The sequence below is a fragment of the Plodia interpunctella genome, chromosome 15 (assembly GCF_027563975.2).
Source record: "Plodia interpunctella isolate USDA-ARS_2022_Savannah chromosome 15, ilPloInte3.2, whole genome shotgun sequence".
Taxonomy (NCBI): Eukaryota; Metazoa; Arthropoda; class Insecta; order Lepidoptera; family Pyralidae; genus Plodia; species Plodia interpunctella.
The window spans coordinates 8362632-8378027 of NC_071308.1; the positions used below are offsets into that span (position 1 = coordinate 8362632).

The 15396-nt window shown below is 33.4% G+C and overlaps 1 protein-coding gene across 2 annotated transcripts in view; it reads left to right on the forward strand.

Moving 5' to 3' along the window:
* nAChRalpha1 (nicotinic Acetylcholine Receptor alpha1) overlaps positions 1-15396 on the forward strand; it is a 207893-nt gene that overhangs the window by 148797 nt on the left and 43700 nt on the right. For both annotated transcript variants that reach the window (XM_053755270.1, XM_053755269.1), the window contains one exon: positions 1835-2038. In XM_053755270.1, the coding sequence (XP_053611245.1) occupies positions 1853-2038 (186 nt within the window). In that variant the 5' untranslated portion in view covers positions 1835-1852. The remainder of the gene's footprint in view (positions 1-1834; positions 2039-15396) is intronic.

The window sequence follows — 15396 nt, forward strand, 5'->3', positions numbered from 1 at the left end:
ATACAGACTTTTCAGATTTTTCCGACTGAGTTGATACCTAAGTGAAGTGATCACTCCCTAACAGTGAATTTTATTACTAGTAAAAAGTACAGTGCTAGCAAATATTTTTCGAAGCCACCCACACGCATCACTTTTACGACACGAACTTGCAAAGTGGTATTTATTGATCCCCCCTCGCCCCCCGGGGTAAAGCGACAGAAGTGCTTCTTAAAAATGTAAGCTATAAAATGAAATATAGTAGTAACTTTCCGTATATTTTGCTCAACTCATATTTTAAAATTTTTGTGGTGCAATGGTTAAGATACCAGCCTGTGTGTACTTAAAGGTCTCAACTTCAAATACTATTCGTGTCTAATGAGATTCAGTTATACTACATAATCTTTGAGAGGAGACAAATGTTTTAGATCATATAGTCAATTGCAAATTTGTAAAATGTATGATACCAAGCATTATCCACTTTAAGAGTGTCTTTTCTTGGTGGTTCTTAGAGTGATATCCTGCATCTTATGCTTAATACATCTTCTACCAGTATATATCTACTTACATTATTGATATTATAGGTACTAGAAATAATTCATGTACAAATGTAACTAGCACATGACAAACGAACAAGCGCCGTACATTGCTATAATCGCCATCTTGTAAAAAGCTGATCGCATTTTTCAAGATGGCGGTTGACAGATCTGTCAAAATTGAGTCGACCCAATAGTTTTCCAAAACAATTTTAATTATTGTTAATTATCTACACGGTTTGGGTCGCAGAACAGTCGTTGGAATTCCGGGGATTACTAAAATGAAAATCGGCTTAGTAAAGATTAAATATGAATAGGCGTGCCGTGCGGTCTCCGGGTATGGTCCAAATTCACAGATCTGCGAGATATGAAATATTAGATGAAATGAAATTAGACCAAATGACCGCTATATAATATAAACATTAGCTAAAACAAAATTAGTTTATATAATGATAAACTTATTGATGAAAAAAAATAATTTGCTCAACTGAAATTACGTTAACTATTTTAATATTGTTAGAAAATATATAATTTGACAATTAGATCAAATGTTATTATATATTACACGTACGAATTTTACATCATAAAAACCGTACAAATAGAGATTAATTTATTATCTACTAGCTGTTGCCCATTGACTCGGCTCATCAATTAATTTATATTTTAATTTTCTTTAAAATTAGCTCAATGCAGCGTTTAGCTGTGAAAGCGTGACAGGCAGAGACTTCCGTATTACAAATACGTAGTACAAATTAATATTTAAAAGTAATACAATTCCTCAAATCTCTTGCATCTTGTACCACAGGACAAGCACAGCGTAGGTAATTGGACCCTGAAGCGCCTTGAGACCATATAATCCCTCGTTTGAATTAAAATATCCGATACGAGGGTTGTTCCGCCAACACCTGATAATCATGGTTTTTTGATGGCGCAATTAAGAAACTTTTACACCTTTAATGTGGATGCCGTTGAGTGAAAAATAATACATGTAATATTTATAAATTCGGAACACATGTTGGAATTATTATGTTTTTAAAACCGGCCGCATGTCTGATGTCAACTCTCTTTGTGAAAGCTGGTTTTACATATAGCTGTAGGATCTCTATGCGGCTGAACATGCACTCTGTGTTTACCCTTGAATATTTTTATTCATATTCTTTCGCTCATCTGATGTTCCCAATGCATTCAAGAAAGTAACTTTCCAAAGGTATCTTTGAATTGTAAATTTGATTCGTCTATGATTTTACATCCACCTTTTTATGTCAACCCTATTTAAGTTAAATTTATTTTTTATAAGCAATAATCTTTTCTCTTGTCTTCAGGGGTGGTGTTAGCCTAAGATGGTGTTGGCGCTGGTGGTCGGAGTCCTGTGCGTGTGGGGCCGCTTGAGCGTCGCCAATCCTGAAGCGAAGCGGTTGTACGACGACCTCCTCTCCAACTACAATCGCCTGATCCGGCCCGTCGGCAACAACTCAGACCGACTCACCGTCAAAATGGGACTGCGTCTTAGTCAACTCATCGACGTTGTAAGTACATTTTTCGAAAATTATTTTCTAGGCTTAACATAACTCCGATAACAGAAAGTGAGATCTTGATAATTTCTTAGACAATATTGAAGGCAAATGGCTGTACGATGACTTGGTCTCTGGCTTCCAGCGTCTGATCTGGCCCGTCGGCTACAACTACTTAAATCAACTCATCACCATCGAAATGAGAATAAGTATATTTTTCAACAATATTTTATAGGCTTTTGATAATAACAATTGCTTGGACATTCTTGAAGGAAAATTTTATGTGATGACCAGCTCACCGACAACTTACCTGCCTTAGTCAACTCATTGGCGTTTTAAGTGATTTTTTAAACAATATTGTCTAGATTTTTAATAAGAAATATCTTCACCTTTGACATCTTGAAGGATCTGCAACCATATTTTGATTTCTATACCAAATACTCACTTCATTTTTTAAGTAGCTTAATAATATTAAAACAGTAGATATTCACAATGAAATATATAATCAAAATGAGTTTGGTGGCATAAAATGCCGTCGAATGCGGATTGAAATAAATCCGATAACCAATGTATAAATTGAATTCTCGCCGCTCAGACAGTTAAATGAGTTTTGACCGACACCGGCCGACACAGATGGTTAGAAGTTTAATGGCGACGGAAAATTGAAAACGTAACTAAATATTGTTTTCTTTTTTTGCGCGACTGCCCAAAAATTGAAGAGTAATGAATTCTAGGTTTATGTTGTACGTACGTATGACGCTTTGTCAGATAGATAACAATGTTAATTTTAGCCTCATTCAACTCAATCTTAAGGTCGCTTTTCTTGATAACAAAAGCCAAGAAATAACTATAACAATAACATACGATTTTTTAATAATATTGAAAATACCTACTACATAAAGAAAAATACTACGGTTAATAAAAATACCTTTATTATAGGGTTTTGGCTTTCGATAAAATACAAAAGAATAGTTTTTAAAAGCACTTAATAACGAATGATATTTTTTTTGTTACAAATCTTCCTTTACTAGTTTATTTACACAGTCATTACAAAATCCAATTCGAAAGGTAAAATCGTATTAAAGTTTGCAAATCTAATACATAACATCAAAACTTCCCAACTAGCAAGCCCTTTTAATAAAGGTATTAACCAAAATCCGTTCTATCCCGATCTGAACACTATAATTTAATGCGGAAAATGTTGGATGAATTTAATTAAAACACGACCTATTCTAATCAGCTTGATCCTTGTGATGTAATGACATATAACGTAAACAATCTTTACATTTTTATTTGCTACATTAGCGTAGACATCGAGAATTATAAAATTCTTCATTTCTTTCGTTTCCTTAGCACAAAAAAGAATATGTTATAATGTATATAATAGAAATGCACGAGAATTTTTATGAGGTGGATCAACTTCCCAGAGTCGTATGGAAATATTCTGTCTCATGTGGCTACGATAGCTCGTCGTATTTAATTTTCTATATCTTTGATCACTAGTAATGTCCCGCCCCGCACCCCGCAGGCACATACGTAGATCGTACGTCTTGTTTTAAATTCTACATGGCGTGAATTTGTGGTCAATTCAAATAACTGACCGCATGTGTCAAGTGTTTGACAAACATGGACCAATGACAACACAGGATTGAAGTACGCACGCTTAGGCGCTGAATCAAACTGGTACTCTTATTTTTTTGGAAACTCGTTTTACTCCTATCATAAAGAATATAATGGTACCCTTTATTTTCCTTATGGTTTTTATATTAAAACCAATCGCACGTGAAATTGAAGAAGGCAAATCATTTTCAATAGAGGGAAAGTGCCTAGTCATAATTTTACCTTTTTTCGTAATCGATTGCAATAATATAGAAATGTAATTTTTTTTACCCTTTTTTTAGTTTTTCATGGTGTGATAAACGTCATTGGGAATATTTTGCATATCTATTAATTTATACCTTTGACAAACAACCCTTCTATTTACACAGTCAAAAATGAACTTTACCTGTTCTTAAAACTTTTTCATAACCCACCCGTTTCAATCTCGTCTGCATCGAGGGAATTTAAACTTTATGGCCCAGAGTCAAAGTGGGAAGTTATTTGTTTCTGTATGATAAATGGATGTCGTCAGGCCTTGTATGCTGATAGTACGTAGTTACATTCACACGTGTCGCTTCACTCGATGTCCTAGGTGAGCGACAAGCACGGTGAGATAGCGCGACGCGATGAGTTCATGTCAATCTACCAGGAAGCGTAAATACGGAATACGAAGCGGAGTTAATATCAAATGTATTAATAGTTATATTGACAACATCGGTAGCTATCATATTTTTATCAGACTGCTACTGTTCCAATCGCGCTCGAATCCAGATCAAATTAACATGGAATATTATCTTTTGTAGAATAACCTGAGCCTTGGGAAGCTAACTTATGCTAGGTTCTTTATTTATAATTAAATATAACCCATATTTAAAATCTCGAACATATTTGGACAAGAAATATTATCATAGATGGGTTTATTCCCAGTTTCTTCCAAAAAAGTCATAGGCTGTTTGGGAATTAACTGGTAAAATACCAGTGTGTAAACCCATGTCTTATTTATCTGCATAAATATGTAACTCAATCTACGTGTTAAATTTGTTTTAAATAAACATTAAATAAAATAATAAAAATTGAATTATATACTAAATTATTACTTTATATGGCCTTTATATGGCAGTTTTTGCGCACAGCGTAAAATTGCGTGTTGTAACCTTCAGTTGATAAACTAGAACGCAGACTCACATGTTTTTTCGGATTGTAAGCTGAATTGATTGAAAGTTTGCAGTTCCATTTATGCTAGCGAATATTCCATGTTTTCATACCTTTCATCGTTTGCATGGAGCTGTAGCGTACGGAAATTTGATAACAACTTTTATTGTGATGCACTCCATAAAATACTTTTCAGGAAGAATCAAAATATTTTAAATAATCCCGTCCCATTCCATCACATTCCACTATCCCTCTAATATTATAAAGGCGACATTTGTATATATGTTTGTATGTTTTTACGCTCATACCTTGTTCATTAGCTGATACCTTAGACACAATATATATAGAGTACTTTTTTCAGTGGTAAAGCCCGTTGCAAGCTGTCATTTGTACAGGTGTTTTTTCACTGTCGTGTTAAAATTAAAAAGCTTAAAGATATTTTTTTATTTGAATATTGATTAAATTGATATATTATACATAGAGCAATCTACATAGATATACGTGGAGCATATTTAATGAAAATAAGTGTTCCTAAGTAGCATTTTAAACTAAATTTCTATAGAAACTACTTTAAAATAATTTCTTTAGATTTCATAAAATACATCATTTTCTGGTACGAGATAACTCTCGTCACAGTCGATTCTAAATTTGAATATCGATAAAAATGTCGCCGATTCTGCCGTTCCAAATTTAAAATTCATCTCGTTTCCCTTTTCTTGGTTCTGTTCAAAATATTTGTTAAGAAATAATAAGTATTTTTCGTCACATTTTACTTTTGATATTATCATCGTTTTGCTTTTTCATTCCCCTATTGTTGAACTCCATCTTAACACTTAACTTTTCATTTCTCAGGCACCGTTTTCACACTTTTACGGTTGTCAATTTTGTACCCACTCGGGAGAATAATTGGGGTTGTGCTATTCTTTAAAATAATACAACATATTTACTGATTTCCTTTGGTTAGGTAGGTTTCTGATTGAATTTTCACTTCATTGTATTCATTAATTCTCAACAAATAATATTCATTCTTCATTGTATGTGATAAACTGAAATCTAGCGGATATCATTTTCATTTTGAAACTTTATTTTAAAGGAATACTAACTTAATGCGTAAGCCCAACTTGAGATAGGATTTTGTAAGTAATACGAAGATATTTTCATTCTGAAATAACTTACAAAAGAGCCTAAATCGAGCCTGATAGTTTACCACAATAGCTTTGAGTATTCACCAGAAATCATAACAAGTTATTCCATTAAAATTCCAAGCACAACCAATTGCAGTGTCACCCGTAGTTCCTAAGCAATGCATGTGACTGAACTACAATCGCAAAGTTCTTCAACCCCACTTATAATTCTGGAAATTCTTGAAAACTCGCACTATTACCATCTGAGGCAACTGTGAAATAAAATGGGAGAGCGCCGAAATGCGACATTTTCTTAACAAAGCACACAATTCAGTTTTAGTCCAACTCTAATTGTATCTCGGCCGGGCCGGAGAGCGAGCGAAAAATGTCATTTAACGTTTAGAGCGCGAACTAATAATTTTGTTACGACTCGGGAATATATTTATGAAAATTTTTGTTTTTTATATTTCAATGCAAAGTTAATTTTTGAACTGTATGAATCGCTAAGGTTGGGAAAGATTTAAGAGTATTAGGTACATTTTTAGATAGACATTTTTTCCTTATATTATAAGATTGCGGGTGGCAACATTGTGATTGTGAGTGGTGGCAAGATTGTGAGTTGGCAGCCTGTTGCCACCCGCAATCTTATAATATGAAGAAAAAAAATGTCTGAAAAGGGAGGCCTTTGCCCAGCAGTGGAACACAACAAATGGCTAATAAAAAAGTATATATTATTAAGATAATATAATAAAATAAAAAATTAAGAGGTCATTTCAAGAAAACCGAACAGTAATTTTCTATCCAATCGAGTGGTTCGAGACTGGAACAAACTCAATGAGAATGTTGTCACTGCACCTTCAGTCAACAGGTTTAAGAACAGATTGGATAAAATCTCCAAACTTCAGGACGCGCACGCATAAGTTTAATGAGCTGAATAAATAAATAAGATTGTATGAATGTCACTCTTCGTATCAATCGCTCATGTATTGGCCACACACAACATACGGTATCACCTCGCCCAGAGTTTACGTCTAATGAAATTACAGCAGATTTCAACCATACATAGCTGTGGTTTATATAGCTGAGATTATTAAATCTTTCTTATCGGAGCTTACCCGGTTCCTTCCTTGGGCGTTAAGCGCTGGAGAGAATAGAAAAGCGAACCCTGGGGTTCGCTTTTCTATTTGATTATTTTTTGATGTTCCACGTTTATATAATGATTCTTTATTGTCGATTTCAAGTTACTTTCGGTTTTAAATATAATATTTCTATAATCTGCTAAATCAAAAACGAATTCGATCAAAAATAAAAAAACACATTTAAAAATCTATAATCTCTCTGTATATATTTAGTCTGTATGTAAATAGGTAAACATATGAAATAAAACTTTAAAAACAAAACAATAAAACCTTATACACTTTCCAATTTAATAACATTCATGTATGTACTGAAAGTAGTCGGGCATTTGGATTCTAAGGTGCACCCAGCCGTGCATCGATAAACAACTCTGAATAAGAGATCTATACGAAATGCATACGTTTACTACAACAGATTTAGTTTAGTAAGATTGTTACCTACGTATTGTTAACATTGTCACTTTTCACAATTCTCTGTGAACTTATTGATTGGCTTTACTTTAAATGTAGGTAGTATTTTCTATATCATGTACACTGTATCACTGTGAATTCTAGAATTTTTTTTAAATAATAACACTACAGTCATTTTAAAAAATCTGGTGTATCGTTGCGGGTAACTTATTGAATTTTATTAACTTTTTTAATGTAAAAAAAAGTGTTTATATTATCTAGAAGTTTAGAAGGAGATTTTTCTATAATTTCAATGCTTTCAATATTATAATAATATATTCTTCAAAAACGTTAAATGTGTGTTGTGTTTCAGCAATGATATTATCGTTATTATTGTCTTATGGGGACGCTGAAATATAATCAAAAAAATCACGTAAATTTGATTAGTTTCAAGTTCACGTTACGATCTCACCCAAGGGTGTCAAGATGAAATTAACTAAGTGTGGGAGGGTTAAACTTGGAAACTTACAGTGATATGACCCTATCATCACTTATGCCCAATGGAAGAGGTCCCTAAGTAAACAGGGTATGATAGCGTTCTTGTCATAGTGCGGATGGAGTGGGATTTTAGAGAGCAGGCACGAAAATTTGTAATCAGCTTTGGAACATCATCATCATTTATGTCGTTGTCTATTATTTAACACTTCCCCACTTCCCCAGCCTTCTTGTTTCTTTCTTCTTCTCTTCAACTGATGGGATTAGGTACTCAATGAACGCCATCCTTCAAAATAATAATCTAAGTATAATATTTAGCCAGATTTATGCACAAACATAAAGGAAATACATATATCAGTACATTGATATGTACATAATTTTTAGCTCTTTATATATGCTTGTAGTATATATAAAAAGCTAAAAATTAAAAATAGAACTCAATAAGTTTAGTTATGAATAAAATAAAAAAATAACTAGAAAAACACAGTAGAAAAAATAGAATAATACTGAATAAACTTATTTAAAACAATCAGGAAGAAATTTAAAATAATGATAACGATAAAATTCATTGCCCAAACAATTACAGTAATGAATAAATGAAAAATAGGTCTGTACATTGTCCTAAGTTTAAAATGTAATCTCATATCCACGTGAAAATGGGCCATTTCCACGTGAAAATGAGAATACGTGAAGTAATCTTGAGAACGTGTTAACTTTGCCTGTGACCACGGTAAGCGACAGTTCACGAAATGATGAAAAATGAAGAAAATATTTCTTGTAAAGTGTGTTATGTTGATAACACACTCGTATCACATTTTATATACGAGTATGGAATGTAACATGACTTTTACTACCTAAAACTTAGGTTTAATACATGAGGTCTGGAATTCTCTCCCCGCTTCGATATTTCTCGAATTCTACAATTTAGTGATCTTCAAGGCAAGAAATAGGCATTAATACAAAGAATAGTCGTTATTTGAGCTTGCGTGTAACATCTTAGACCTCATCTTTGCTTCCCATCAGGCTAGTTATAAGTGAAACGCACTCAAATTTCTAAGAAAAAAAAAATACTGGCTTAATAATAAATAAAATACTATTATGACTTTGGAGTTTGGAAACAAACGCAACTCTATATATTAGATCACGATTAAACTGACTTTGACTGCTATGTGAATGAAACAACTCACTCATTTTTTAAGACTCAAAATTAAATTCAACTGAACACACATTATGGTGAAAAAGTTATTTCAATTAAAATGACGCATTTTGCTAACTTTCTTTTAATGAATAACGTAACCTAAAATCAACGCATACTAAAAATACATTAAATAAATAAGTAAGTTCGAGACTTGTGTTATGGGATACTAACTCAACGATACTATATTTTATAATAAATTAAATTAAAAATGAATGAATAAAGATATCTCCACTCCAAGACCCACCTATGCTGGGCTCGAGCCTCCTGGAGCCGGCGTCGGCGTCCGCGCGGTCGTCGTCGAAGTGCGCGGCGGCGGCGGAGGCCGCGGGCGCGCCGCCGCAGCCGCCCGCGCGGCACAGCGACACCGGCACCACTCCGTACACGCCACCGCCAGCCCCGCCACCAGCGGGGACACGATCAGCTGTGGAGGAGATATAACAAATTGAGCTTGAAATCAATGTGGAAATAAAAATTTGCCATACAAAATTGTTGCCACATAATTCAGTATTTTACGTCAAAAATGTGACAGCTACGTCAAAAATGTGACAGCCCTCATTTTTTGTCGAGAGTATGCTATTGGACTGTTGATTTTGAGTATAAGGCAAGCGGAAGTAAAATAATAAAATAATAATGTTGCCATTAAGTAGGTGCTTCCTAATGAACTTACTAATCCACCTGTGTGCTGTGCAGTTTTCCTAATGATATTTTCTCTCTTCTGAAGAATGTTGGTGTTAAACAAGTTTGTATGTGATTGTGGTATACAACAAACTTATGTGGCATGGTTCGATTAGAATTCGAATCTAGGACCAACGATGATACTGATTTGGAATATTTCCATTTTAGTATAAAAGTGAAAAATGCAATAAATAAATAAATAAATAAATAAAATAAATAAATATATTGGGACAAATCACACAGATTGAGCAAGCCCTAAGTAAGTTCGAGACTTGTGTTATGGGATACTAACTCAACGATACTATATTTTATAATAAATACATATATAGATAAACATCCAAGACCCGGGCCAATCAGAAAAAGATCATTTTCCATCATGACCCGACCGGGGATCGAACCCGGGACCTCTCGGTTCAGTGGCAAGAATCTTACGACTGCGCCACCGAGGTCGTCAAAAAAATGTATATACTGGAATAAAACTCAATCAGCACTGTTTTAATTTCAGCAAATAGTATACCCAAATAGTAGTGAGTATTTGGGTATACTATTTGCTGAAATTAAACAATAGAATGTGTGAACAAGAATATAGACCACGTTACGAACTGTTGCAGTTTGAAATTCAAATAACCGTAACAGTGTTGCATAAACTATTCTATGCGCTGCAAGAATTTGGGAACAACCGTCCAAGATGCGGTTGGAATAACAAATAGTCGATGAATTTTGGGAATTTAGACGTCGATTGAGGATTAAGTTTGGTATTAACTACTAGTCTTATACTTAACCTAAGCTTACATCAAAGTTGGAAGTGAAATCCCAAATGAAGAGGAATAATTAAATGGTTGAAAGTAGAATTTCAAGCAATAATAGTAAAATATTGATAGTCGACTTTAGTTAATATTGTAAATAATATAAATTTACCTAAACACGTATTGAGAGGGGAAATATGTCGCATTCTTCAAGCACGTGTAGCAAAAATATCGAGACAAAACCCGTAAACCCGATAGGAAAAAACTAATATTGACTTAAGAATCTAACAGATTTAATTCATTCGAGTAGGAACACGAAGGCTCTTTCGTTCAAAATTTAGGATATACGTGACGGTCACAAATTTTCGATGAGAAGCGGCACTTTATAAAGAAGACTAATAGTTTACATTATAATTTAGGAAAGGTAAATTTATCGATACTAGGAATTTAGGTACTATCGATTCGGGAATATTGACTTTGGCTATTATGTCTATTAATATTTTAATTGTCGATAGAGTCTTTACTTACTACCGATGATCAAACTATCGATATACAATTTTTCCTAACATAATTAGTATGGGTAAAATCCTTCTAATACACAGTTACCATATATAAAAACTAAAAAACATATTCCTTTCTATAACATATTATTCTGTATGATTAAATCATTTTGTCAAAGATCAAAGGACAATGACTGATCCATTAGTGAATCTTTTTCCCGTCTTCAATATCTTTGTTAACGTATCTAGTCTATTTTTTTTAACCTTCCACGCAAAAAGAGGGGCGTTATAAGTTTGACCGCTAAGTGTGTCTGTCTGTCTGTGTAAGTGGCACCGTAGCTCATCAACGGGTGAACCGATTTGGAAGCGGTTTTCTTTATTTCATAGCTAATTTTTATGCGGTGGTCCTTAGATATGTTTGATCAAAATCGGTTAAGTCGTTCGTAAAAAGTTGTAGCGAAATTAATATCGAAAGTCGGGGGTTTTTTTTAACAAATAAACTACTAAAACTACTAAAATGGAAGGAAGCTTAGTCCATTTAGTCCATTTTTTATTCAGGTTTTTTTTTCTGTTGGGAACTTTGAAGGATTTTTTAAGTTATATTCGCATTTTTTATTGTCATTCATGGTTGCATCAGTCAAATTTGACCTGTGCACAAAAACGCAAAGTACGTCATTTTATCGAAACGGCGGCGGTGCGTAGGTTTGTTAACATCAAAGCTGACGGGTGCAACCCACTCTGAGTGGTTTGAATTTCTGAGTAGGTTTATGTTGTCTATACCTTATATACCTATATAATACTAGTTTATACCTTTCACCTATCAATATATATAAAACTCTTCCGTTACTGAGAGACTGACTGACTGACAAACAACGTACAGGCGAAACTGCTAATTTGCTGAAATTTGGCATTTAGGTTCCCTGGGGAGTGTAGGTGACCACTAAGAGAAAGAAGTATTTTTGGAAATTCCACTCCAAAGTGTGAAAGGGATGGAAAACTTTTATATAGAAAGTTCTACATAGTTGAAGTTAGTGACTTGAAAATTTTGATTTTAGTTATTTATTTTAATTAAAGAACACGTGTTTCAAGTTTCTCTAAAAATTAACCCTCAATCCCTTCAAAAGGGGGGTGAAAGATTGTATGTAACTTAATACAAATTTCGAAGTAAAAAGCTCTTGGGAAATATACTCCTCATCATTTTTCTTAAGGAATTACCGAGATTTTACTATGAAATTCACGCGGGCGAAGCCGCGAGCAAAAGCTAAAACCTTTCACCTATACCTTTCATGAAAGTCAAAGGGAATACAATTTCACTGTGTTTATGACTGATGTTTCAAACTCCACACTTTGTGAAACGTTCAAATAATCCTGAGTGCAAAGTTGAGTTAAAATTACTTCGGTTTTAAAACAACTCTGTAATATTTAAATTTAACAACAATCGAGTGCGGCCTAAGGTTGGGTTGAACCAGTCAACTTTGACGTTAACAACTTGCGCGCAGCCGCCGCCGATAGACAAAATGGCCTACTTTACTTTTACGTTGTGCGCAGGTTTAAGTTAACGTCAAAATTACCTAGAGCAACCGAGGCTGTGTGTGTAAAGTTTGTGATTTAAATTATTTCAACTTTCATTGTATAATTTTATTTTAGTGGGTATGTAATAGCGCTTGACATTTTTATTAAGGTGCCTTAACCATATATTATAACCCATATCATTTTGTTATCTGTTTGTCTGTGAACCCTTTTTAAGGCACATGTAACCTCTACACGTGCCTTTAGAGTTTAACATTTCACATTAACATTATATTACTTTTTTCAATCTAGAAGAAAAATGCCAAATGTTTACATAATTTGTCTCTTAATCGCCTCATATGACATACGTGGGAGGATATGGAATGGCCCTATTCTAGGGCGGAACCACACGGCACAATTCGCGGAATAATACAAACCATTAAAACTATTCTAAACAGCATAGTTGCCGGCACATTTTCTCATTAGCCGCAAAAACTAAAGCAACTGTAAGACAAAAGAGCGAATTATCAAATACTTTTATAAGAGATATATTTTTAAATATCATATTTTTTTAATGTACAAACATTCTCATCTCTCTAAACTTTATTCCCTTATCTTTTTTTTTATAATCTACCTCTAATTATCCTGTTCTACTAATATTGTAAATGCGAAAGTTTGTTATTGAGGATATGAGTTTGTTATTCTTTCATGCAAAATCTACTAATGCTAATGCGTCCAGCATTGTTATAAAATTTGGTAGAATATAACTTGGAACATATAAGGTACTTTTTATCCCCAAATTCCAACGAGAGTGAAGCACCGGAGCTAGTTATACATAAAAACTTTCAAGAATATTTGAAGTTTTTTGTATATCTCTGTCAATGATAAATATTGTGAGTTAGTGACAAAACGTTACAAGATAAAATAAAAATCGGGATAAAATTCTGTTCTTTCGTTACTTTATGACGCCTTTGCCCAGAGTTAGAGTGACTGGAATGGCTAACGCGGAATACTTTAAAACGGTTATGTCATTTGCAAGTAGAAATGGTTAAGTTACTAGACGTTAAACGTGTTACATAGTTCTGGAATGTAGCTAATTTAAATTTTCTTCGTTCACACTGCAAAAACGATGGATTTATTAATTTATTTCATCATCCTTACAGTTTCCCAAGCCGAAGCTATTTTTAAACTTGACCCTTTTATCTATTTACAAATAGCTACTATTCACCTTCGTATCTTTGAACAGTTGGCCACAATCAACTACTTTTTTAAATCGGAATAATAATCAAATTAGAAATAATCATAATTATTTTGTAAGTTTATCATTACTGCGATTGTGTTATCAATAAAAATTTATGAAAATCCATTAGCCAACCAACCGTATTGGGACATTTGGGAAACATAAAAACATGTAATCATTGACTCAATCTTTTTTATAACTATATTTTTCCAGCGGAAACATTTATTTTTATATGATGACAGGCACCCTATGTCATTCTTCTTCTTCCTTCTACATGTATGCAAAATTTGAAGAAGATAAGCTTAATTAGATAATAATATACTTTCGCATTTAAATTATCAGTTACGATTTGAGTGCAATCTAGCATGATAGGAAATAAACATAAAGCCGGAAAGCTCTAATGCCATAAAAATACCTATAATTAGCTGTAAAAATTGTATTAGTGAATAAAAATTAAAGTTCTTTTACTGCGGAACGTATTGTAACTAGGTATTTATCTTTCTTTCACAGTAACTTTTCTAGAAAATTCGAATCTTTTTCTTCCTTATAGTTACCGCATTTTTCCGCTGTTCGCCTAATTAGCATTACCGAAGAAAATAAGTCTTTCTTTGCTTTACCAAGTTCATTATTTGCGAAGACTGCAAACTAGTCCAGGAATTTTCCTTATAGAGTTATTTTTTTCACGTAAAATAAACATTTTTAGTATAGAAAATTATAAAATACAAAATGTAATGGCAGACATACAATTTGGGCTAGGGCCCGATTCTCACCCAATTGAATTTTACTTCATCAATTTTTTCCATTTTATTTTGATGGTTTTAAACTATTATAAACGAAAAGATTCGATCATTCGAACTTTTTGGCACAGATTTTTTATAAATATAGTGAGATCTTCAGAAAAAATTATAGAAAACTGATGAAGTGAACTGAAAATTGCCCGAGAATCGGGTTAACTCAAACAAGTCAACATAATGAAAGTTAAATCGAAAATTTGAAAACCCCTCCTTGTAAAAAGTAAGAAATAATATTTAATTAAGTTAAAATTATTCCTAAGTATGAAGGAATAATCTGATTCGTAAACATTGTCGCTCCCCTCCGGCTATAGTCGGGGGTAAAAATAGCTTTTTGGGTATTCCGTCATGTAATGTAATCATAATCTTGTCGGTTGAGTTCCTTCTATGTCCATTACTCTCCCACCACAGCTAATTGCTCCACTTTTTCACATGACGCGCCGAGTGAAATAATATTACTTTTAATTTTAAAAACATGACAAAAACTTCGTTAACCTTTATCGTAACTCGTAGCTACATTGTTTCCTAGTGCTAATCCTAACTAATATTATAAATGCGAAAGTAAGTTGGTTTGTTTGTTACCTCTTCACGCTCTGTCTACTCAAATCAAATCTTCTTGAAATTTTGCATACATGTAGGTTGAAGTATGGAGAATTATATAGATTAACTTTCATCCCGGAAAATTAACGCGGGCGAAGCCGCGGGCAAAAGCTAGTTTAAAATAGTCACTTTGATACAGTGTAAAGAAAATTTCAATACAAAAGATAGGTAAGTAATAGATATATAACGTGGAATAGCCAATATCTTCCAAGAATTTA